This window comes from Coregonus clupeaformis, chromosome 31 (genome assembly GCF_020615455.1).
Source record: "Coregonus clupeaformis isolate EN_2021a chromosome 31, ASM2061545v1, whole genome shotgun sequence".
In the NCBI taxonomy this organism is placed as follows: Eukaryota; Metazoa; Chordata; class Actinopteri; order Salmoniformes; family Salmonidae; genus Coregonus; species Coregonus clupeaformis.
The window spans coordinates 6,741,860-6,765,404 of NC_059222.1; the positions used below are offsets into that span (position 1 = coordinate 6,741,860).

At 42.3% G+C, this 23,545-nt stretch overlaps 1 protein-coding gene across 1 annotated transcript; it reads left to right on the forward strand.

The window, feature by feature from the left end:
* The first annotated feature begins 16,204 nt into the window (after positions 1-16,204).
* On the forward strand, positions 16,205-19,215 carry LOC121547074 (transcription factor Sox-9-A-like). The gene is made up of 3 exons (XM_041858176.1): positions 16,205-17,018; positions 17,272-17,522; positions 17,862-19,215. The coding sequence occupies exons 1-3, from the start codon at positions 16,579-16,581 to the stop codon at positions 18,644-18,646; spliced, it is 1,476 nt and encodes a 491-aa protein (XP_041714110.1). The 5' UTR covers positions 16,205-16,578; the 3' UTR covers positions 18,647-19,215.
* The last annotated feature ends 4,330 nt before the right edge of the window (positions 19,216-23,545 follow it).

A 23,545-nucleotide genomic window follows, 5' to 3' on the forward strand; every position in this document is an offset into this window, starting at 1 on the left:
GAGTGAGTGAGTGGTAGGAGTGAAGGGAAAAGAGGGTGGAGGAGGATGGAGTGAGGAATGGAGAGGGAATATGGTGATGGAAGATGTGGGGAGAGGGAGGAAGAGGGAAGCAGACTCCCATTGGTCAGTTTAATACCAGAGGAGAAAAAAAGACAATAATAACATATATGGGATATGACCCAGGAGTACACAGACGGCTTCATTTCCCCTAACAATTACCGCTCTCAATAGGAGAAAAATAAATATGGTTATTCTTTCTGTTAATAATGTGCTGTCTCAGCATGTCCACTTCTGATTCAAGGCCTTTCAGGCTATGGTTTGGGGTGCGGAGTGGTACATTGCGGAAGAGACCTACGCACACACTTCAGTGATTGGTTTGATTAGCTGACTTTTAGCCTCCCTCCTTCATTCAAATATTTGTCTCTTAAATAATTTTAACATCGCTATAGCATGTTTTCTTGAATACTGTACATACAAGCTCTTACTTTTACATAATGTCCCTTTCTTTTGGAGAGGGTCCCAAGGGGTTTTGGGAGGGCAGGAGTTGGAGGCGGACGGAAGAAAAGAAGGAGAGATGCTGCACCCAGCCAAAGCAATCAGATATCATCACTCTTTCATTTGGCTAGCACCCTTTCCCAGGTAGTATCAGAGTGCCTGTGCAGAAAGAATAGGGCTTTTCATTAGGCTGACGAACCCTGACGGCCACAGAGAGGAAGGGGAGGGAGAGGGAAGCTATGAGGAAGCAGGAATGGGTTGACAAAATTGCAAAACAACATCCTAAAACACATTATACATAGCTATGTTGAGGTAGACTAAGCACTGTCTATGAGTCAACAATGTCAAAGTGGTTAAACCACAAGACCGTGAGTGATTTTAAAGGTAGAACGGTACTCATAACAGTAGCTCTGGCAGGTCATTTACCATTGAGTGCCTACGTCAGTGTGACAGTGCTAACTATATTTAGCCACCTTGCTGTGGTTACAGAGAACAGAAACAAGGAGGGAGGGAAGAGGGTTCGGATGAGCATCCACTCAACAGCACGTAACACAGGTGCTCAGCTTGGAACCAGCCAGGAACAGGCAGTGACATCATATTCAGTTAAATGTTGATAGCTCTGCGAGTCTGGTACTGGACCACTGAGCTTGGTCAGTACAAGTGAGTCACTGAAACACAACAGTCCAAGATACACACAGACACACAAATGCATTCATGCTAGGGACTTATGTAAATTGGACCTGTGTAAAAATACATCTGCATTGTGGGTTTGCCCTACCTGACACCAAATAATGGCATAATGAACCACATCAGTTAGTGGGAAACAAACATGTGTAAATGGCAAGCCCACTGCATGGCAGCAATTACCATAAACCCCAGCCATAAAGACATCAAAACCAGCCCTGAAACGTAATTGAGCAGAACCACGGGTAGCTGTAGCTTACAAAGCGCTAGGACATAATAATTGTAGAAAAGCATCTAGCACCTCTGTCTGCACTGCACAATTCAATAAGCTGTGAAAAATGTGCTGCGTTATGGTTGGAGCCCCTTCCAGTCAGACTAACATTTTGCTGTGTCAGAGGTTTCAGAGGGTTCTCGCTCTCCGCCTTGGGTGCTCTCTCCCTCTCCATCTCTCAGTCCGCAGAGAGAGAGTTTTCCACTGGCATGGGCCTCCCGCTGACAAACCATTCTCCTCTCCCCCCTGTTAAAACCTAACAACTGCTCAGCATTAAGGTGTATATCTGTCATTAGTTAACTTGCCCTGGCAGAGGAGACCATTGTTACTGTAGAGAGAAGTATTTGCACAAGCCGTATCTTTGGAGAGAACCACTATTCCTGCGGCTTTTCGCCATTCCCTGTCTGAGTGGATCCAGTTTCCCCTGGCTTGCTCCCACGCCGGTCACCTAATTCACATTTTTTAATCAGGGTTTTGAATTCCCTGGAAATCTGACACCTGAAGGCCTCAGAGTGATTCCATGGAAGATCACACTGGATCTGTGCTGGAGACATTCTGTCCAAACAACAGAGATGATATTTAGTAGTGGTTTGGTTGGTGTCTGGCAGGGGAATGAGAGCGAGGAGAGAGAAAAAGAGAGAGAGAGAGAGAGAGAGAGAGAGAGAGAGAGAGAGAGAGTTAGGGAGGGAGGGAGGGAGGGAGAGCATATAGTAGGAGAGAAAGGGAGAGAAAGAGATTGAGAAAAAGAGACAGAGGGAGAGAGGTATAAGGGGAGAGGGGGAGGAATTGCGAGGGAAATAAGCTCTGCCTTAGCTTGGAGGTGTCAGGGGCCTGACAAGTCCTGTTTAAACATTCACTGGAACAGAATGACGTATGTCAACAGACACTTGGTACTAAGGTCTCTGTGATGTGAGCTGAGCCGCTAGGCAGGCAGGCACACAGCCCTACAGGAACTATAAATCACAGACACTCGACAACGAGCAGTGAGTGACACCTTTGACCCACGCAGCCAGTAGCCCTGGCACACGCATCCAAGCTAAACCATCCCTCTCCTCTCCTCGTCTCCACCGCACCATATGACGGATATCACATCCAGAACTTCCAATTCTGAACACACCTCCACATATCAAACATCAAGTCACAACAAGTTGAAATGTTCAACTGAATTGGTGGCCTGGTATTCAGAGACTATACCAGGGCTTACTGTATACGATGGCGAAGGAGGCATGGATCTATGACACGTTGTATTGATTATCGCTGATTTATATATGTATATACACTACCAGTCAAAAGTTTGGACACACCTACTCATTCAAGTGTTTTTCTTTATTTTTACTATTTTCTACATTGTAGAATAATAGTGAAGACATCAAAACTATTAAATAACACATATGGAATCATGTAGTAACCAAAAAAGCGTTAAACAAATCTAAATATAGTTTATATTTGAGATTCTTCAAATAGCCACCCTTTGCCTTGATGAAAGCTTTGCACGCTCTAGGCATTCTCTCAACCATCTTCATGAGGTAGTCATCTGGAATGCATTTCAATTAACAGGTGTGCCTTGTTAAAAGTTAATTTGTGGATATTGTGGATATGTGGTATACAGAAGATTACCCTATTTGGTAAAAGACCAAGTCCATATTGTGGCAAAAACAGCTCAAATAAGCAAAGAGAAACGACAGTCCATCATTACTTTAAGACATGAAGGTCAATAAGGAAAATGTAAAGAACTTTGACAGTTTCTTCAAGTGCAGTCGCAAAAACAATCAAGCCCTATGATGAAACTGGCTCTCATGAGGACCACCACAGGAATGGAAGCCCCAGAGTTACCTCTGCTGCAGAGGATAAGTTCAATGGAGTTACCAGCCTCAGAAATTGCAGCCCAAATAAATGCTACACAGAGTTCAAGTCACAGACACATCTCAACATGAACTGTTCAGAGGGGACTGTGTGAATCAGGCCTTCATGGTCGAATTGCTGCAAAGAAACCACTACTAAAGGACACCAATAAGAAGAAGAGACTTGCTTGAGCCAAGAAACATGTGCAATGGACATTAGACCGGCGGAGTCCAAATTTGAGATTTTTGGTTCCAACCGCCGTGTCTTTATTAGAGGCTGTGTGGGTGAACGGATGATCTCTGCATGTGTAGTTCCCACCATAAAGCATGGAGGAGGAGGTGTGAGGGTGCTTTGCCTGTGACACTGTCTGTGATTTATTTAGAATTCAAGGCACACTTAACCAGCATGGCTACCACAGCATTCTGCAGCGATACGCCATTCCATCTTGTTTGGGCTTAGTGGGACTATCATTTGTTTTCAACAGGACAATGACCCAACACACCTCCAGGCTATGTAAGGGCTATTTTACCAAGAAGGAGAGTGATAGAGTGCTGCATCAGATGACCTGGCCTCCACAATCCCCTGACCTCAACCCAATTGAGATGGTTTGGGATGAGTCGGATGGCAGAGTGGAGGAAAAGCAGCCAACAAGTGCTCAGCATATGTGGGAACTCCTTCAAGACTGTTGGAAAATGATTCCAGGTGAAGCTGGTTGAGAGAATGCCAAGAGTGTGCAAAGCTGTCATCAAGGCAAAGGGATGCTATTTGAAGAATCTCAAATATTAAATATATTTTGATTTGTTTAACACTTTTTTTGGTTACTACATGATTTCATATGTGTTATTTCATAGTTTTGATGTCTTCACTATTATTATACAATGTAGAAAATAGTACAAATAAAGAAAAACCCTTGAATGAGTAGGTGTGTCCAAACTTTTGACTGGTACTGTATATACAGTGTATAATAGGTACATGTACAGTAGCTATGTAATGTGTAGTAATTTGCCTACATAGTAGTTACAAACTATACATGCACTCTGGACTCAATGTCTAATCATTGTATCTAGATGTGTTACAGCCAGGACATCCTTTAGGACAGCTAAACCACAACCTGGCTGGACAGAGAGAGCGCTAAGCCTAGGGGAGAACTCCCCTCAGACAGCCCAGTGAGATTCTCAGGAAAAGGCAGACACGGTTTAGAGATTGACTCCCACTGTTTGCCCAGAATTTTGACGCCGCAACTCGAAGTCAAGATGAGAAGTTTCCCAGAGATGGCCTGTCCACCCCAGGGCCAAGGCAATGCCTTGTGTATGACCGACACTCATCACTCATGGACTGGAGTAGTTATGGTGTATTACATAGTGGAGTGTAAAGAATTCAGATACTGCATAACGTGGTTGTCACAATGCAGCACTTACTGTATGGAAATATGCACAACCCAAGGCACATCTAGTTTAGGACAATCCAGTATGGTTGGAATGAAAACGATGTAATATTTAATCCTTATACATAGGCCTAGGTCAGCTGTTCAGCCAAAATGAAAATGTTAACGGTCTTGATGAAAATAATAAACTATGTGAAATCTTACCAGGTAACAATAATGTAAATGCCTGCACCAAAGCCTGCCATCTTATCCTCCAACGGAGACGTTTCTTTTTAAGTGCCTAATTGTCTTTTTATCCACTTTTTTATTCATACATGTGTATAGATGATGTAATGTATTATAGATGCAGCCTGTACCGTGTTTGACCATGATTGTTTTTAGTGTCTCAAAACTCAATTTGAGTGGCCCACAACGTGGTTTAACCCTCCCGTTGTCCTAGGGTCAAAATGACCCGCCACTGTGTTGAAACAATTTTATTTTATTTTTATATTTTTTGGAACATTTGTGAGAAGGAGGCAGTGATACTTTCTTTAAAGTCTCACTGCCTCCTTCTCACAAATGATCCCAAAAATATAAAAATTAAATAAAGTTGGTTCAACACAGTGGCGGGTCATTTTGACCCTAGGACAACGGGAGGGTTAAAAACAATCTATATTTTGTATTATTGTATCATTGTGGAGTGACACTTAAATAAATAATGTTTCTAAGTCAAACTCTTTCTAGGCCTACGGCACAGTGAGTCTTATCATTGTCTTCACATACCGTTCAAAGGATAGACTATATTCGACATTGTATAACAAATAGGATAAGGCGTAGGCTATGCATCCCGTCCCATATCATACAGTCAAGAGAAGACAAAGTATGTTATCTGCACAGTAGTGTTTGAATTCCATTCCATCATTGAAAAGTTGTCAGACTTTCACATTGAATAAAAATATAAAGTTGTCAGAGTGTGTGATATGTGGGGGAGTATGTTGAGTTTAAGTACATTAGACCATATGTTTTGTTAGTTTGTTTTGTGCCAATTCTGTAGACTTTGTTATCTTTGACAGGATGTTGCGTGGGTGTAGGCTTTCCGTAGCAGTAGCTCTTCTGTACCCACTCTGAGGGAGGGGGGAAAATTCACATGGTGCAATGGTTACAAGGGGTGTATTCATTAGTCCAAAATGTTTTGCAACAGAAACCGTTTACTTCAAACGAAAACAATAAAGAGAGTTTCTATTGGACAAATTCAGGTAGTTCCCTCCCTGTTTGGTTCCGTTTGGTTCCTATTGAATGCACCCCCCCCCCCCTCTGGGCTTCAGGTGTGTAGGCCTAGTCTGCTATCTTGGTGCTGAGCAGGTGGCTGGAACTACAGGCAAACAGAAAGAGAGAGGAGGGGTTACGGGTGAGTCACATTTCTCCATCTCTACTAGTTTTGATACCAGGGCCTCTTTACACTACACTACTTTGATGACACAAACTAGGTCGAGGAGAGATCCTTGTGTAGTGTAAAGAGACGGATCTACATAGATTAAAATCTCTCTTTAGGAGATGTCTCCTACACTACCTCCGGAGGTAGAGGGTCTTCACACTGACTAGACTTTTCACATAAAAATACCCTCGGCTGCACATATTAGTGCAATGTAAACTTGCTAACTTGTCACGTCTCGACCACTACCTCCGGAGGTGGAGCACAACACTCGCTGACAGTTACCCCCCTCTAAGCAGCGCAGTGTAAACAATATTGTCTCATTGAGCCAACACTCTTACAGTAAAAATTGTAATAGCAGAGCAATTTCACAGCTGAAATCTACAGATATTTAAAAAAATTCTAAACTTGTTTAATTGTTTTTACCTGAAATTGTAGTATCAGCCAGTTACATTCTGAAATTGTTGCTGTAGCTTTACATCGCAAGTGATTTTCTTTGCTTGACTGCACTGAAGCACCAACATCCATGCCTTTCAGGCAAGAAGCAACTCCCCAGGGAATTATAAAAATGTTCAGTTGCAATTTGCTTTTTACCTCATTATAACTTCCATGATATTGATAAAATTAAGCCTGGTTTGTTTGAAGGTAACTTTAACATCCCCCCACCTTGCAAGCAAAATATTTTGGCTGCAATTTTACTCATTTTGCGACGGGGCAGAGAAGGACATTTGCAGTTTTACAGCTAATTTCCTGCAATTCCACACATTTTGCCATAGGGTAGAGAGAAATGTTTTCAGTTTTTAATATGATATCTGAGTGAGAGTAACAAACAAAATCAATGGGGGCCCACCGGTCAGGAATTCCCGGTCAGACACTCAATTGTCTGTTCGGGCAAAGGTATTGGAGTCCCTAGTCAATAAGCAGTTTAAGGCCTACTTCCAGGAAAACAATATTTTGAGTGGTAAGCAATCAGGTTTCAGGTCTAGCCACAGCACTGTCACAGCAACTTTGAGGGTTTTGAGTGATATTCACTGTGCCCTGGATAAGAAGTTGCATTGTGTATCTGTATTCATAGACTTGTCAAAGCCATTTGACACTGTGGACCATACTGTCTTGGTGCAGATATTGAAATGCATTGGGATTACTGGCCATGCTCTGAAATGGTTTGTGAACTACGTGTCAAATTGAACCCAGTGTGTTAACGCAGATGGTTGTAAGTCGGACTACGTAGAGTTGTGCTCGGTGTGCCTCAAGGATCAACTTTAGGTCCCCTGTTGTTTATTATCTAGATCAACAACATTGGGAGACATATTTTACACTGTTCTCTATTCAAGTGGCAGCAGTTTGACTTTGGCATTTGAAAAAGCTCAAACAGCTTTTCACATCATTCAATAGAATCTGTACGATTTGAAGCTTGTTCTGAATACCTGTAAAACCAAATGCATGATATTTTCCAATACTAAACACTCTAAAAACAGTGTAATTAATTACTACCTTGGAAGGACATTCTATAGAACAAGTCAAAACTTACAGATATCTGGGAGTTTGGGTGGATGAGAGTTGAAACTGAGCATGTTGAAACCGAAAGTTGGAACCGAACATGGAAAAATATACTTTCACCATATGTACGGGATGTGCACCATCCAATGAAATGCTTACTTGCAGGTTCCTTCTCTACAATGCAACAACAATAAGAAATAATAAAGGATAAGAATACGAACATAAAGTAAATGGCTCAGTGGAATAGAATAAACATTTTACCATAAGCATAATACAGGAAGGCACAATTTATAGTACAATATTTACACTTGTTTTGGGGAAGGAGGGATTGGGGGGCAAGTGTTTAAATTGTGCAGTATTTAGCGATCATAATAAGAGTCTGGTAGCAGCAGGTGTGTGTGTGTGTGTGTGTGTGTGTGTGTGTGTGTGTGTGTGTGTGTGTGTGTGTGTGTGTGTGTGTGTGTGTGTGTGTGTGTGTGTGTGTGTGTGTGTGTGTGTGTGTGTGTGTGTGTGTGTGTGTGTGTGTGTGTGGGTGGGTGAGTGAGTGCATGTGTGCTAAGGTGTGGAGAATCAGAGCAGGGGGTCAGTCCAGTTCAAGTGTTCAGCATTCTGATGGCTTGAAGGTAGAAACTGTATCTGAGCCTGTTGGTATCAGACCTCATGCTCAACAGTAAGGGAGTGAACAGCTTGTGGCTGGGGTGTGTGGGGCCTTTGATGATGCTACGGGACTTCGTCAGGCACCGTTTCGAGTAGATGTCCTGGATGGGTGGGAGCACGGTCCCAGTGATGTACTGGTCCGTCTTCACCATCCGCTGGATGGCCTTGCGGTCGTGAACAGAGGAATTCCGTACCAGGCCGTGATAACCGGTCAGGACACTCTCGATGGTGCAGCGGTAGTATTTGGACGCAGGGTGGCATGCCGAATTTCTTCAATCGCCTTAGGAACAGAGACACTGTTGTGCCCTCTTGACAAGAGTGGTGGTGCTGTTGGTCCATGTCAAGTCCTCAGTGATGTGGACGCAGAGGAACTTAAAACTGCCTATTCTCTCTACTGCAGTCCCATTGATGTGGATCAAGGAATGTTCCCTCCTCAGCTTCCTGAAGTCAACAATCAACTCCTTTGTTTTGCTGACATTGAGGGAGAGGTTGTTGTCCTGGCACCACAATGCCAGTTCACTTACATCCTCCCTATAGGCTGACTTGTCATTGTTGGTTATCAGGCATACAACGTGGTGCCTTAGCAAACTTGATAATGGAGTTGGTGTCATGCAAAGCCACGCAGTCATGGGTGAACAGGGAGTACAGCAGAGGGCTGAGGACACACCCCTGGGGGAGGGGGGGGGGGGGCTGTGTTAAGAGTCAGTGTGGAGGAGGTGTTGTTGCCAATCCTCACAGCCTGTGGTCTGCCCGTCAGCAAGTCCAGGATCCAGTTGCAGGAGGTGATGTCCAGATCCAGGGTTTTGAGCATGGTGTCGAGCTTGGAGGGAACAATAGTGTTGAATGCTAAACTGTAGTCAATAAACAGCATTCTCACATAGGTGTGCCTCTTGTCCAGGTGTGTTCGGTGTGAATAGTGATGGAAATGGCATCTTTCATGGATATGTATGAGCGGTAGGCAAATTGGAGTGGGTCCAGTGTGCCTGGCATGCTGACCTTGATGTGGGCCATGACCAGCCACTCCAAACACTTTCTGATGACCAGGGTGAGTGTGAAGGGGCGATGGTCATTTGGGCATGTCACCTTGTTTTTCTTGGACACTGGGATGATGGTTGTCTCCTTGAAGCAGGTGGGGAATACATCCTGGGACAGGGATAGGTTGAAGATGTCCGAGAAGACGCCCACCAGCTAGTCAGCATACACTCTGAGGACGCGTCTAGGGATGCCATCTGGGCCGGCGGCTTTGTGAGTATTCCTCATGTCAAGCTTGGAGAGCGAAAGCACCTGATCGTCCGGAGCAGATAGAGTCTTCCTGGATGGCTCGGTATTGTCTGCCTTGAAGCGAGCATAGAATGTGTTAAGCTCGTCTGGGAGGGAGGCTTCGGTGGGCACCACACAGCAGGATTTGCCTTTGTAGTACGTGATAGTCCTTGCGACATGCAATCAATTGAAGTTTAAGTATGTATTGTCTTTTTGCATCCCTAATGGATTTGTGGAGCTCGTACCTGCTTGGTTTGTATGCGTCGCGCACCACCGAGTCATAGGGGTTCTTTCTGCAGACATAGAATACTGCAATACGAGCCCTCAGCATGGTACGGATATCTCCGTTCATCCAGGGTTTTTGGTTGGGGTATCCAAGCCAACCTAAAACTCCAGTACCTGGTGTCCCTGGAGGAGTTAGATGAACAGGTTGTTGAGACATGTAGTTCTTCCTAGTTGTCACAAGTTTGCGTTGCCTTATGTAAGGAAGCATGTTGTTTTACTTCCCACACACCACACACATGCCTGCATGCACACACACATCCACTGTTTGTTTGCTGTTGTATTTGTGCTGTTGCCAGTGTCTTCTGTCGTTTTGTGTGTTTTCTTTGCCCCCCATCCCCACAGGAGGCCTTTTGCCTCTTGCCAGGCTGTCATTGTAAATAAGAATTTGTTGTTAATTGACTTGCCTAGTAAAATAAAGGTTAAATAAAAATACAATTCAACCATGATTACTACAAGTTTAGATAGCTGGCTAGATTAGCTTACTAATCTAAAACATTTTATCTGACATGCGATAATTAAGTGACTGTCAGTGACTGACATAACAAGAGAAAAACTGCTGGTGCACAACCAAATTTCAAAAATGCCCCTTGTGTATTTTCCTATTCTAACTCTCAAGAGTAAGTTGAGACCCTGACTGAGTTCCTAATAAATAAATAAATATATATATACATGTTTGTTTTGTTTTCGGAGATTGATCTGCAGGCCTACAAAAGGTCCCATCCCTGGGCTAGTGTAAGCCTAAGTGTACCTATCTAGCTAGCTATGGTTCAGCTAAACGTCAGCATTCAGCTAACAGCCAGCACATTGATGTGAGGATGCAGAAATACATTTGTTTAGCTAGCTAGCTTGCTAGCTAATGTTACCTAGCTGTGTAGCCTCTATTATAATATGAATGACACTGTATGATAACGTTACTGTACTTTTAAATTCATATGGGAGGGGTAAACGTTAATTGATATGCTAACTTTACTTGATTGTGAAGCATGTTGTTAGTTAGCTAGCTAGCTAGCAGGAGTTAGCTGTGTATTATCAGCTAAATTAATGTGTACGGACAAGAAAATAAACCCTTTAATTGTCTGCACATGCTTGTGAATTGTTGCATTATTCAAGAATGTAATATGGTTTGGTTGCATTATTCAATAGTGTAAAACGTTTTAGAAAATAAGTTGCTCCGATTGTTAAATAGTTTGTGCTTACTGGCTAGTGGCTACTGTGATATTTACGGTCAATTTGAGCTGCGGACCAAGAATGTCGCATTGCCAGCCACAACGAATGGTAAGGCAAGGATGTAATGTGAATTGAAAAATAGAAATCTCTTTCGCCACTCCGCTCCTCAGACTCTCCTTCATCTCTCCTAGTGGGAATAGGGTCATAGTGTGGGAGACATCTACACCACATAACCGCCTCTGAGTAGTACAGTGTAAAGACAACGGCTAACCCACACTACATGTCCCTGCAAGAATTACCGTAGCCCTTTCCTGCAGTTAAATGACCTAGTGGCCTCATGGGTGGAATAATTAATAAATCTGGTGTTTCTATGTTAAACAGTTTTGTTATATTTCAGTCTTCTATAATGTATATAAAGTGTAATATTGGGATGCAAACTCAAAATGTAATACATTTCAACTCTATATCTGACATGGTACAGGTGTCTTCTTTTTTTGCAAGCCCATAACATGTGTGTGAGGTGTATACTTTTTTTCAACGTAGATTTATTTAAGACTACCAAGAAACACTCTGTATGACCCTGATTTAGCCCACTGCATTAAAAGGTTAATTACCTTAATAACAGTAGACAGCATTTTTGATATGTTAGCCAAATTGAAAATGTAAAGGCTTTTAAAATATCCACACATTTGTGAATCGTTGCATTAATCAATTGTGCAACACTATGTACAACACAGTCTAGATGAGAAGCTCCTGTATAGTTTGAATTGCTGTCCTTATTTTGCTAAAAGCAGCACTAACACAAGAAGCAGGTATGTGGCTTTGGTCACACCACATCCAAGGCTAGCGTAAACAGAAAAGTTGCAAATGTGATGTTGAAGAGAGAGAGATCTCACTAGACATACAGTATTTCATTAATGTAAATCCACCCCAAGGCCACTACTTTTTTTTCCCTCAATACATTTGTGATGATGCGGCATTGCACAGTGTGAACATCTAATTAGATCATGGGCTTATTCTCCTTTCATCCATTTGATTGTGTACCTGTTGCCTGTTTACCTTTTGCTGAGTTTATGCCTAAACGTTAGCTATTATGCTCGTAAGATTATCCCAGTATTTGTAACATTATGATCAATGTCATTTTCTAATTAGGTCTATATCAGTCGCTGTGGTTAGAGATATGTGCAACTCCATTCACCTTCCCAGTGAGCAAAATGACATTGAAAAGATGTCTAAAATATGTATTTTCCTGACATTGAAATCAGGTTGATTTTTGGTTATTAATTCAAGTTGAAAAGATGTCTCTTCCTGATGTTGAAAATATATATCTTCTGGACGTTGAAAATATGTATTTTTCTGGATGTTGAAAATAGGGTTGTGATCAAAAGTTTTGAGAATGACACAAATACTAATTTTCACAAAGTCTGCTGCCTCAGTTTTGATGATGGCAATTTGTATATACTCCAGAATGTCATGAAGAGTGATTAGATGAATTGCAATTAATTGCAAAGTCCCTCTTTGCCATGAAAATGAACTTAATCCCCAAAAAACATTTCCACTGCATTTCAGCCCTGCCACAAAAGGACCAGCTGCCATCATGTCAGTGATTCTCTCGTTAACACAGGTGAGAGTGTTGACAAGGACAAGGCTGGAGATCACTCTGTCATGCTGATTGAGTTAGAATAACAGACTGGAAGCTTTAAAAGGAGGGTGGTGCTTGAAGTCATTGTTCTTCCTCTGTTAACCATGGTTACCTGCAAGGAAACACGTGCAGTCATCATTGCTTTGCACAAAAAGGGCTAAACAGGCAAGGATATTGCTGCTAGTAAGATTGCACCTAAATAAACCATTTATCGGATCATCAAGAACTTCAAGGAGAGAGGTTCAATTGTTGTGAAGAAGGCGTCAGGGCGCCCAAGAAAGTCCAGCAAGCGTCAGAACCGTATCCTAAAGTTGATTCATCAGAACCGTATCCTAAAGTTGATTCAGCTGTGGGATCGGGGCACCACCAGTGCAGAGCTTTCTCAGGAATGGCAGCAGGCAGGTGTGAGTGCATCTGCACGCACAGTGAGGCGAAGACTTTTGGAGTATGGCCTGGTGTCAAGAATGGCAGCAAAGAAGCCACTTCTCTCCAGGAAAAACATCAGGGACAGACTGATATTCTGCAAAGTCATTTTCTCTGATGAATCCCCTTTGCGATTGTTTGGGGCATCCGGAAAACACCTTGTCCGGAGAAGACAAGGTGAGCGCTACCATCAGTCCTGTGTCATGCCAACAGTAAAGCATCCTGAGACCATTCATGTGTGGGGTTGCTTCTCAGCCAAGGGAGTGGGCTCACTCACAATTTTGCCTAAGAACACAACCATGAATAAAGAATGGTACCAACACATCCTCCGAGAGCAACTTCTCCCAACCATCCACGAACAGTTTGGTGACGACCAATGCCTTTTCCAGCATGATGGAGCACATTGCCATAAGGCAAAAGTGATAACTAAGTGGCTCGGGGAACAAAACATCGACATTTTGGGTCCATGGCCAGGAAACTCCCCAGACCTTAATCCCATTGAGAACTTGTGGTCGATCCTCAAGAGGCAGGTGGACAAACAAAAACCCACAAATTCTGACAAACTCCAAGCATTGATTATGCAAGAATGGGCTGCCATCAGTCAGGATGTAGCCCAGAAGTTAATTGACAGCATTCCAGGGAGGATTGCAGAGGTCTTGAAAAAGAAGGGTCAGCGCTGCAAATATTGACTCTTTGCATAAACTTTATGTAATTGTCAATAAAAGCCATTAACACTTATGGAATGCTCGTAATTATACTTCAGTATACCATAGTAACATCTGACAAAAATATCTCATAACACTGAAGCAGCGAACTTCGTGAAGACCAATACTTGTGTCATTCTCAAAACTTTTGACCACGACTGTACATATATTTGGACTTCGAAAATACGTATTCTTCGGACTTTGATAATATGTTTTTTACAGACGTTGAAAATACGTATTTTCATCTTAATAATTACTCTAAGACAAACAGGGAGGGAACTTTTGGAACTTCAATCTGTGCCATTAAATATTAAAATACCAAATTTCACTGGCCTGGCCGGCTAGGTTTGCATATTTTCTACTAGCCTGGTCTGAAAACTACTAGCCTCGAGCTAGCAGGCTAGTTAAATGTCCATCCCTGCAGACAACCATTCGGTTTATAAAACTTTATTCAGGAGCCTACTTAGTTTGCATTACATGGCTCGCTAGTTATTATGCATTTTTCTACTTTTAAAAGTAAATACTACTCACTTTAGAAATGTTACTTGCAAGCTCATTGTTTCCTGCAAGTTCGTGGTGCACTTCCTGGGCTTAGTTTCTCCCTGTTTGTTATTTTGATAATATAAACATATGAGCGTATTATTTTGAGATGAGGGATTGTATGCACGTTTTGTGGTGAATTTATGAATGTCATTTCATTGATTATTAGTTAAATACTCTGATGTATTTTAAAAATATAATGTCACCTCTCTGTAGAAGTGAATTGGAATGACCCAATCCAGGTAGGGGTGCTGACCAACTGGTATTTATGACAGCTGGTTTAAGATATTCAGGGGTAGAAGAAGGGACTAGCTTGCTGATTGTTATAAAACACCTGACTTCACCTGACAGAATGTTGTCGAGTGCATTCCTCCCCTGGACTTGAAACGTTATAACAACATTGTAAGTCCTCATCTTCCTCATCATCATCATTGGAGTTGAAAGGCAATATCTTGTGGTTTCAGGGGAGCCCTGTTGGTGAATGTATTCAGTGATGCCTTTATTCCTTTTAGGACTATAAACAAACAAGACATGTTTTAGTGGCACGTGCGCAGGAGTTATTAACAAAAGTCTAAAATGCTCTCTTCTGTTTATGTTAAAAGTGAATATCTTAAATAAACAGGCTCCATGTAAATAAATATCTGCACAAGAGTGGAGACACCATGGGAGTTTCTGTATCTGGAACCAGAGCACTAATTGCGCTGAGGAGCAGATAGGATTACTGACTGATTCTACGTTTCGGCAGGCTGACATAATGCAAACAAACAATTTTACAACATCCAGAGTCCCCCTTCCACTTAAGCAACCCGCTATAGGCATAGAAAATGAGAGAGGGAGAGAGAAATAAAACACATGTTGCACACACACTTTACAACCAAAATCAAATTTCCACAACTTTACAAAGCCAAATAAACAACCAAACGACATGGGTTCGTTCACAAGGGACTGTGAATGACCAAGCCACTCCCACTGTACACCGACTTTATCATGGAGATCTCTAGGTGAGACATAAATATGTATGTGTTTTAAGGGAGATATAAATATGATTTATCTATGGAAAAGTGTATGGTGAGCTTGGGTGAGGAAATACTTATTCGATTTTATATGATAATTTTGACCACTGCTTTTATCTCCAGCGCTGTCATTAGAAAAAAATAATCATCCTCAACGGTTGCGGCAGTGCAATTGTTTCAACCTTTTCTTGGGTTCCAGATGTCCTCCAGAAAAAGGCACACGTTGTAATGTAAGTTCCTGGGCTGCTGTCTCCCCCTATGGGCATATGTTATCATGGCATGCAAGTGACCAACATTTAATTTTGCCCTCTATCCCTCTCTTCAAACCAAACGGTAAAGACTGTATGGCAATTTTGAACCAGTAAAATAATAATTGGTTTGGTATGGATCGAATAAATTGTATTTTATATCTTTGTAATTTATCTGAAGTGGCCTTTGTTTGTCGCACATAATAGCCGTAGGGCATGTTCACTACAGACCCTCCTTCATTGTATGAAAGTATGACTTTCGATATGGGATTTCGCATGCAGACAAATGAATTCATAATGAAAACATTATTGGTAGGCCTATTACCATTATTTCATCCTCAATGTTTTTTTGTCGTCAGGTATTTGCTTTTTTTCAGTTTTCACTGGTTTAACTTTGAAGGTGTGAGTAAAACTCTCAAATAGTCTATGATTTAAGAATATAAAAACATATCTTTGTAAACCTAAATCAATTTCAGTAAGTGAATTATTATACCTACATCAATATTGTACACCAAATGTAAAAATGTCTATGCATATGCTGTGTGTGTAGGGGAGGGGGGCCGAAGGGATCAAATTCCTTCAGTTCGTTATGCTCTGTCGACCAATCACATTCGGGTATTCTCGGGTATTCTGTAGCTGCACGGTAACTCACTTATAAAGTCCGCTTGCAAAGGACTTCAGTTCAAAGTACGCACACGTTTTGGAGATACTATTTGGAGACAGACTAGAGCACTTTCTCTTTTTACCTGAAAAAAGTTACAGAAAATCATCAGCTGTTGCTCGAGTGTGGAGACGCCTGCAAACAAGACTAGGTTATTATACAATATTTTAGAAAGGCATATGCATAAAGACATTCTCTCTCCAAAAGGCTTTGTGCAGTTGACTGCCTCTTTGCAGGAGCAAATAGCGTCTACTGTTACTTTTTATCCACTTTTGGACATTTTAAATACTTTGGTCAAGATTTTCCTCGTGTGTAAAGCATCTCTAGGGATCTCACCCTCAAGAGCCGTACTTTCATATTTTGTGCGTAATTGTTCGACAACATTTTTCGTATGAATCTACTCGACCCCTTCCTGAAAATGACAGACGAACAAGACAAATGTCTCTCTGACGCACCGAGCCCGAGCATGTCCGAGGACTCTGCGGGATCCCCGTGCCCTTCCGGCTCTGGCTCAGACACCGAGAACACCAGACCTTCAGAGAACGGTCTGCTGATGGGTCCGGACGGCCCCCTCGTCGAGTTCAAGAAGGACGACGATGACAAGTTCCCCGTGTGCATCCGCGACGCGGTGTCCCAGGTACTGAAGGGCTACGACTGGACCCTGGTGCCAATGCCAGTCCGAGTGAACGGATCTAGTAAGAACAAGCCCCACGTCAAGAGACCGATGAACGCTTTTATGGTTTGGGCGCAAGCCGCTCGGAGAAAGCTGGCTGATCAGTATCCTCATCTGCATAACGCGGAGCTGAGCAAAACTCTGGGGAAACTATGGAGGTGAGTCTCACTCCTCTCTGTCATGACTTCCAAATGTTTATTTCGAGTGGCAGCGCGTTTGTGGTCTTATTACTGAAACGAGTTTTATTTCATAGGCTACTCAATTCTACTTTTACTCATGCATTTTACTCGATACTGTGATCTTGCATCATTTAACCTTTGTAGTAAACATCATTTAACCTTTGTAGTAAACTATTTGGTTGTCAATTGAATATTTGATTTACTCATGTATCCATTTGCCTTTTACGCACAGGCTACTCAATGAGGGAGAGAAGCGTCCGTTCGTGGAGGAGGCAGAACGCTTGAGGGTACAGCACAAGAAAGACCACCCCGACTACAAGTACCAGCCCCGGCGGAGGAAGTCCATGAAGAACGGACAAAGCGAGTCTGAGGACGGCAGCGAGCAGACGCACATATCGCCAGGAGCGATCTTCAAGGCGCTCCAACAAGCTGACTCTCCAGCCTCTAGCATAGGAGAAGTGCACTCCCCCGGAGAACACTCAGGTAAGAAGAGAGAAAATGTGTAGTGCCTATTGCATTGATCTGATTCAGCATGTGTTCATCAATGTATATAAAGTATTTGACACGTTTAATGCTGCTAGACTTTTTATAAGAATAAACCTGTATGAAATATATTATTTGAACAGCTGATGACTGATACTATCAGACATCTTCTCTGTTAGTTTAACTTGATGTCTAGACTAATTTCTTATTTCACTCATGCTTTACCACTTGTAAAGCTCTTATTTTTACTTTTAAATTAAATCAATGGGTCTGCTCTTGCTCTGAGATTTGCATTACAGAAATATGTATTCTATATGTAACCCACCCTCTCTCTCTCAGGCCAGTCCCAAGGGCCCCCCACCCCTCCCACCACTCCTAAGACCGACATCCAGGTGGGAAAGGTGGACCTGAAGCGCGAGGGTCGCCCCTTACAGGAAGGCACGGGCCGCCAGCTCAACATCGACTTCCGGGATGTGGACATCGGCGAGCTGAGCAGCGACGTCATCTCCCACATCGATACCTTCGATGTCAACGAGTTCGACCAGTACCTGCCCCCCAATGGTCACCCAGGCGCTCCTGGCACTGCTGCTGGCCAGGTCTCCTACAACGGTACCTATGGCATCAGCAGCTCCGCAGTCAGCCAGGCAGCAGGGGGCACCGCAGGGCACAGCTGGATGACCAAGAGCCAGAGTCAGCAGCAGCACTCCCTGACCACGCTGGGTAGTGGAGGGGAGCAGGGTCAGAACCAGAGGACCACCACACACATCAAGACAGAGCAGCTGAGCCCCAGCCACTACAACGATCAGCAGAACTCCTCCCCTCCACAGCACGTCACCTATGGCTCCTTCAACCTGCAACACTACAGCTCTTCCTCCTACCCCTCCATCACCCGTGCCCAGTATGACTTTTCTGACCACCAGGGTGGCACCAACTCCTACTACAGCCACGCAGCCGGGGGCCAGGGCTCAGGGCTCTACTCCTTCAGCAGCTACATGAGCCCCAGCCAGAGGCCCATGTACACCCCCATCGCAGACACAACCGGGGTGCCCTCCGTGCCACAGACCCACAGTCCCCAGCATCACTGGGACCAGCAGCCAGTGTACACACAGCTCTCCCGGCCCTGAGGACACAGTCATCTACACACAGACTTACATAGACTGATAGACATGCCCATCTTGCAGAGGGAGACTTTGTCACAACATTCCAACATCTAGCTCCCAGCAAACAGACACTTGAATTTACAACAGAGGAAGAAGACGACAAAGAAGAAGGAGGAAAGCTGGAATTGAGAGAACTGAAATTAGATCAGAATGGCTCACAACGTGCCTTTTTTTGTGTATTGATTAAACATATTTTGAGCATTGAGAAATCCTCTGTGAGGACTGATTAAATTGTTGATATTTTTAGTAGGTACTGTGTATGTTTTCTTACCTTTTTTACTCTGGCAGTTTGCTATTCTGGGGATTTTAAACACGTATTTGCAGAGAAAAAGCTTTATTTTTATCCAGTTCAGCAGTAAACCACAGTAGTGCAGTTATCTATTCTATGGCCTCAATTCTCTGGAGGAATTTTTTACAGGCAGTCAATCTCTATCCTTTTTTGGTTGCGTTGGTTTTTCTTTGTCTTCCTGCAGTGCATTGTGCTTATATGTGCTGTGCCATCCAACAAAATAAATTACATTTGTATTTGTGCAGTTTAGGGTTTCTCCATCAATGATTTATTATGATTATAGCACATTCTTCGATGAAAGAGAGGCATGCTGTGAATGGCAAGGGAAGAAGTTTGGACATTATGGTTTTGTGCAGGAGATTCCAGCCTTTTGCACCATTAGTGCCTAGCATATCAGAGGTTGGGTGATTGGATGTGTGTGTGTGTCAGAGTGTGTGTGCTACAGCACATACTATAGAAGAGAGAAGCCACAGCTGAGAATATACTTACCATCTGACAGCATGTGTTTGACAGCCACAGGAAGTGCCCTTTGACCTCTCGGGCGTCCCCTGCAGTCCACCATCACGCCAGTGTCGTTTTACAGCCCCCTGCCTGATCCACCTCTCATCCCCTCCCAACCCCTCAGTCTTAACCCTTTAATTTATTTATTAGCTTTATTTTATTTTCAAAGTAATTATTATTTAGCATTTTATTCTTTATTTTATATTTTATACAACTAATTAATTTGTCTTCAAAAAAAGTTACCTTCTGGATATTAAATGTCATATAAACCGGTCTTTTTAGCCGAGGGGGGTACTTTAAAAATGATACAAACTGTAATCATCATGCTTTATTTATCGTATGTAAATGTTTCTATTTTAAATGTTTAATTTGTCATTTTTTGCTATCTAGTTGTGTACGAATTATTGTTAATTGTGAAGTTTGGATTCTAAACTGGAAATACGTTTTGATCATAATGACAAAGTTTTACAATTAGTTATGTTTACGCTGTGGCTAATATGTTTGTGTTATTAGAGGTACCAGCATCCCTGTCTTCTCTAAGGACATGTTTTTGTTTTTGTTTCTTTACATCCTGACACATACAGTACTATTTCAGTACTGATGTTTCTTTCTGATGCATCTGAACAAATTGTCATTTTCTTCAGCTAGCTTAACATGTTACTGTACTGTCTTAAAAAGAAGCTTAACTTTTGTATTGTATTTGCAATAAAAGAGAAAATACTCTAGAAAATGGTTGTTGATATTTTATTGCACAAAACATGACCTACTTATTGAATAGGGTGGGTGAACAATGAATCTCTAGTTATATGGATAAACATTATGCTACATAACACCTATATCAGTTCGAATTCATAACATTTAAACAAACCCAATATCAACCTCATAATGTTACTGTTTAGTCAAATTGAGACAGAGAGGTAGACGGAAAGAGTTAAAGAGAGAGCCTGAGAGAAGGCAGTTCTCTCAGAAGCCTTGTTTTTCTTGTTTATTTTCTCGTTCTTTCTCTTCCATCAGCTGGAGCAACAGGGGGTCCCTCCTCTCTCCAGTCTGCATATTGTAAAGCTCTGGAGCTTTACTGGGAGAGGCTACTCTGCAGAAAAACATTAAAACCGTGAACATTTTTTTCTCCATTTTTAAAGCAGGGGACTTTGCTTCCCTACCAGCAAAGCTCTCTTTAAAGATCTTCAGTGCTGCCACCTTTTAAAGGTCAACTCAAGGAAATATTGACAAGCTTCACAACATCAGGGGACCAAGTGCCATTTTCCTATTCTCTACTACTATGAATCACACCTTTTGGAAGCTATTGTGATTGTTGAAACCACAGTTTAATAGTATAGACACAAGGCATAAGAGGACCATAAAATGTGATTCATTTCAGGAAACTAGGTGTATGTCTTGCATCACTACTTCACAGGAGAGGCATTTGAACATAAACATGTATTTTTTATCAAAATGCGTTTTTTGGCAGAAATGCCTTCTGGAACATGTGAACTTTCATGTGCCTTAATAACAAACTTGTATGCCATCTGTAAATACGAATAAAATTGTTAAATTACGAGCCTAGTTGGTTTAAAAAACGGAAAAAGACAGGAACATTCCCGCTAGCCATGATTGGCTGAGATAATGGATGGGCTGAACATGCCGAGAGATGAGTTCGGATTGGTCTGCCATGTAGCACGCTTCTGTCTATAACAAAGGGCTGCTCAGTATGTGTAGGTAATCCTTTCTAACGCAGCTTTTTTGAAAGATATCACGAATAACTGCAAAAGAGTTGCACTCCACTTTCTGGAGGACAGAGTTTTGAAATCAGTGGAATGCCCGGTGGAAGCAGAGTATGATAGCTAAGGAGATGAAGAAAATTCTGTCTTTTGATTACAAATATGCGGAGGGAGTCGAAAAGAGAACACACAGAAGGCTGTTGTATAAAACACCTGTCTCCGGATTACATCTTCAAACTAAGGGCAAGCATGGAAACCGTGACAGAGAGGAAGAAGCGTTCATCCATGTACAGTGAGGGAAAAAAGTATTTGATCCCCTGCTGATTTTGTACGTTTGCCCACTGACAAAGACATGATCAGTCTATCATTTTAATGGTAGGTTTATTTGAACAGTGAGAGACAGAATAACTACAAAAAAATCCAGAAAAACACATGTCAAAAATGTTATAAATTGATTTGCATTTTAATGAGGGAAATAAGTATGATGTGGTCATTATTTGAACTGGCTAGCCAACTAACTTAATGTTAGCTAGCTAGCTAGCTAACAAGCTAGAAACGATCCAAAACATTGTTTAAATTTTTAGTCATTTAGCAGACGCTCTTATCCAGTGCATACATTTTTATTTTTTTCATACTGGCCCCCCGTGGGAATCGAACCCACAACCCTGGCGTTGCAAACGCCATGGTCTACCAACGGAGCTACACGGGACTATAGCTTAGAAAGTTGTTTTTAGTTGCCTGGTTTGCTACATTGACATATATTAAATTCATTTTTAAACGGATGGGTTTATTGGTGTTAAAATACACCAGTTATGCTATTTTGGACCACCAGGCTGCTGATGTCATGCATGTGAATCCTTAAAGAGATGGTGGGGCTAAGGTTTAAGAGGGTGTGAACAATGCTGAATGGGTGTAGACAAAGAAGAGCTCTGCAGTACGTGTACCAAAACATTCAAGGACCATTTTCTCAAAAGTTGGGTTACAAGTTTATCAACTTTCAAAGCAGAATTACTTTCCCTTTGTTCCTCAACCGTAGTGTATGATATACAATTTTCTAGCTCTAAGTCTCTACTTTTATCCAATGTAAAAAACACAATTTCAAATTTTGCTGCATAAGACCGAATCGGGCCTGTCGGTCAAAAATATGATTTTATCCATGTTATTGTGCAGTATCTTTTTAATATCATCATCAGAATCACTATAAGCATCATTGCTTGACGCAATATAGTTTTATATGGCATCCGTCATCGTTTTGGATCTGAGATGTCAAATTCCCCGTGGCTTGGATTAGAGAAGTGAGAGTGACAGCGACGGTGTATGGTAGCCTTTTAGACATAATAGAAACATTCATCAAGGTGTGAGAGAAAGATGTCACTTGCTGAAGTAAAACTACCACTGTAGCTGTTTAGTGAAGTATCCACTTCCCCTTGTATGTAATGTAATTATCTTATTGTTTAACTGTCAATGACAATTCCATACAGTCATTATCACCATATCACATGATCTGGCTGTACACCTAGTTCATTGGCTGATCAAAGTGGGAGGAGGATATCTAGCACCTGTTTCCAACGATCCAATTGGAAGACATCAGTTTGGCACCTTGGAATCGATTCCTAGACAGGAAGGAAAGAGGGGGAGGCAGAGAAGAGAGAGAAAATGAGCAATAGGGAGGGAAAGAGAGGGAGAGAGATGACTTCAGTTGAAAGCAGCAGCGGGACCCATCTGAAAAAGCCATCAGTATCCCTGCTCTTCTAATGGGGAAATCGTAGCACTTAGGAGTGGACAGATGACATGTTTCACATGGATGTTTTCCCCGCCAGTGTGCTCCCAGGCCAAGTCACATGCTGGGGTGTAGGCTCAGTCCCAGCAGCGCACTGAAATAAAATGAACGCTCTCGCCCTATGACAAGACATGTTGCTAAACATCATCCACAAACCATCAACCGATCTTTGGTCCTGTATTGCTCAGTTGGTAGAGCATGGCGCTTGTGTTATAGGGTGGACTTTAGCTCTTCCATGAATTGAATTTTCACTGATCTTTGCATGCTCTCACAAATAATTGAGCTTAATTGATTGCTGATTGCCCTTAATTGATTGCATGTGTGCTGTGACTTGTCTCCTTTACAACCTGTGGTGCATCTGTGTTTGGGGTGAAGCACCTGTTAGGGCAGTGGAGCAGGCGCAGGGGATGCAGTTTGCCGGTCCAAACTACAAAGGTTTGAACTGCGGAGCTCTGGTTGGAGCTAGCTCATAGGGGTGTCCGTTCTAAACAATTCGCCCAGCATTCAGGGTTGTTGGCTTTTAATGTTGTTATTGGGGCGAGTGCCGCGGTGATGGTGGCTTTGTTAGGTATTTG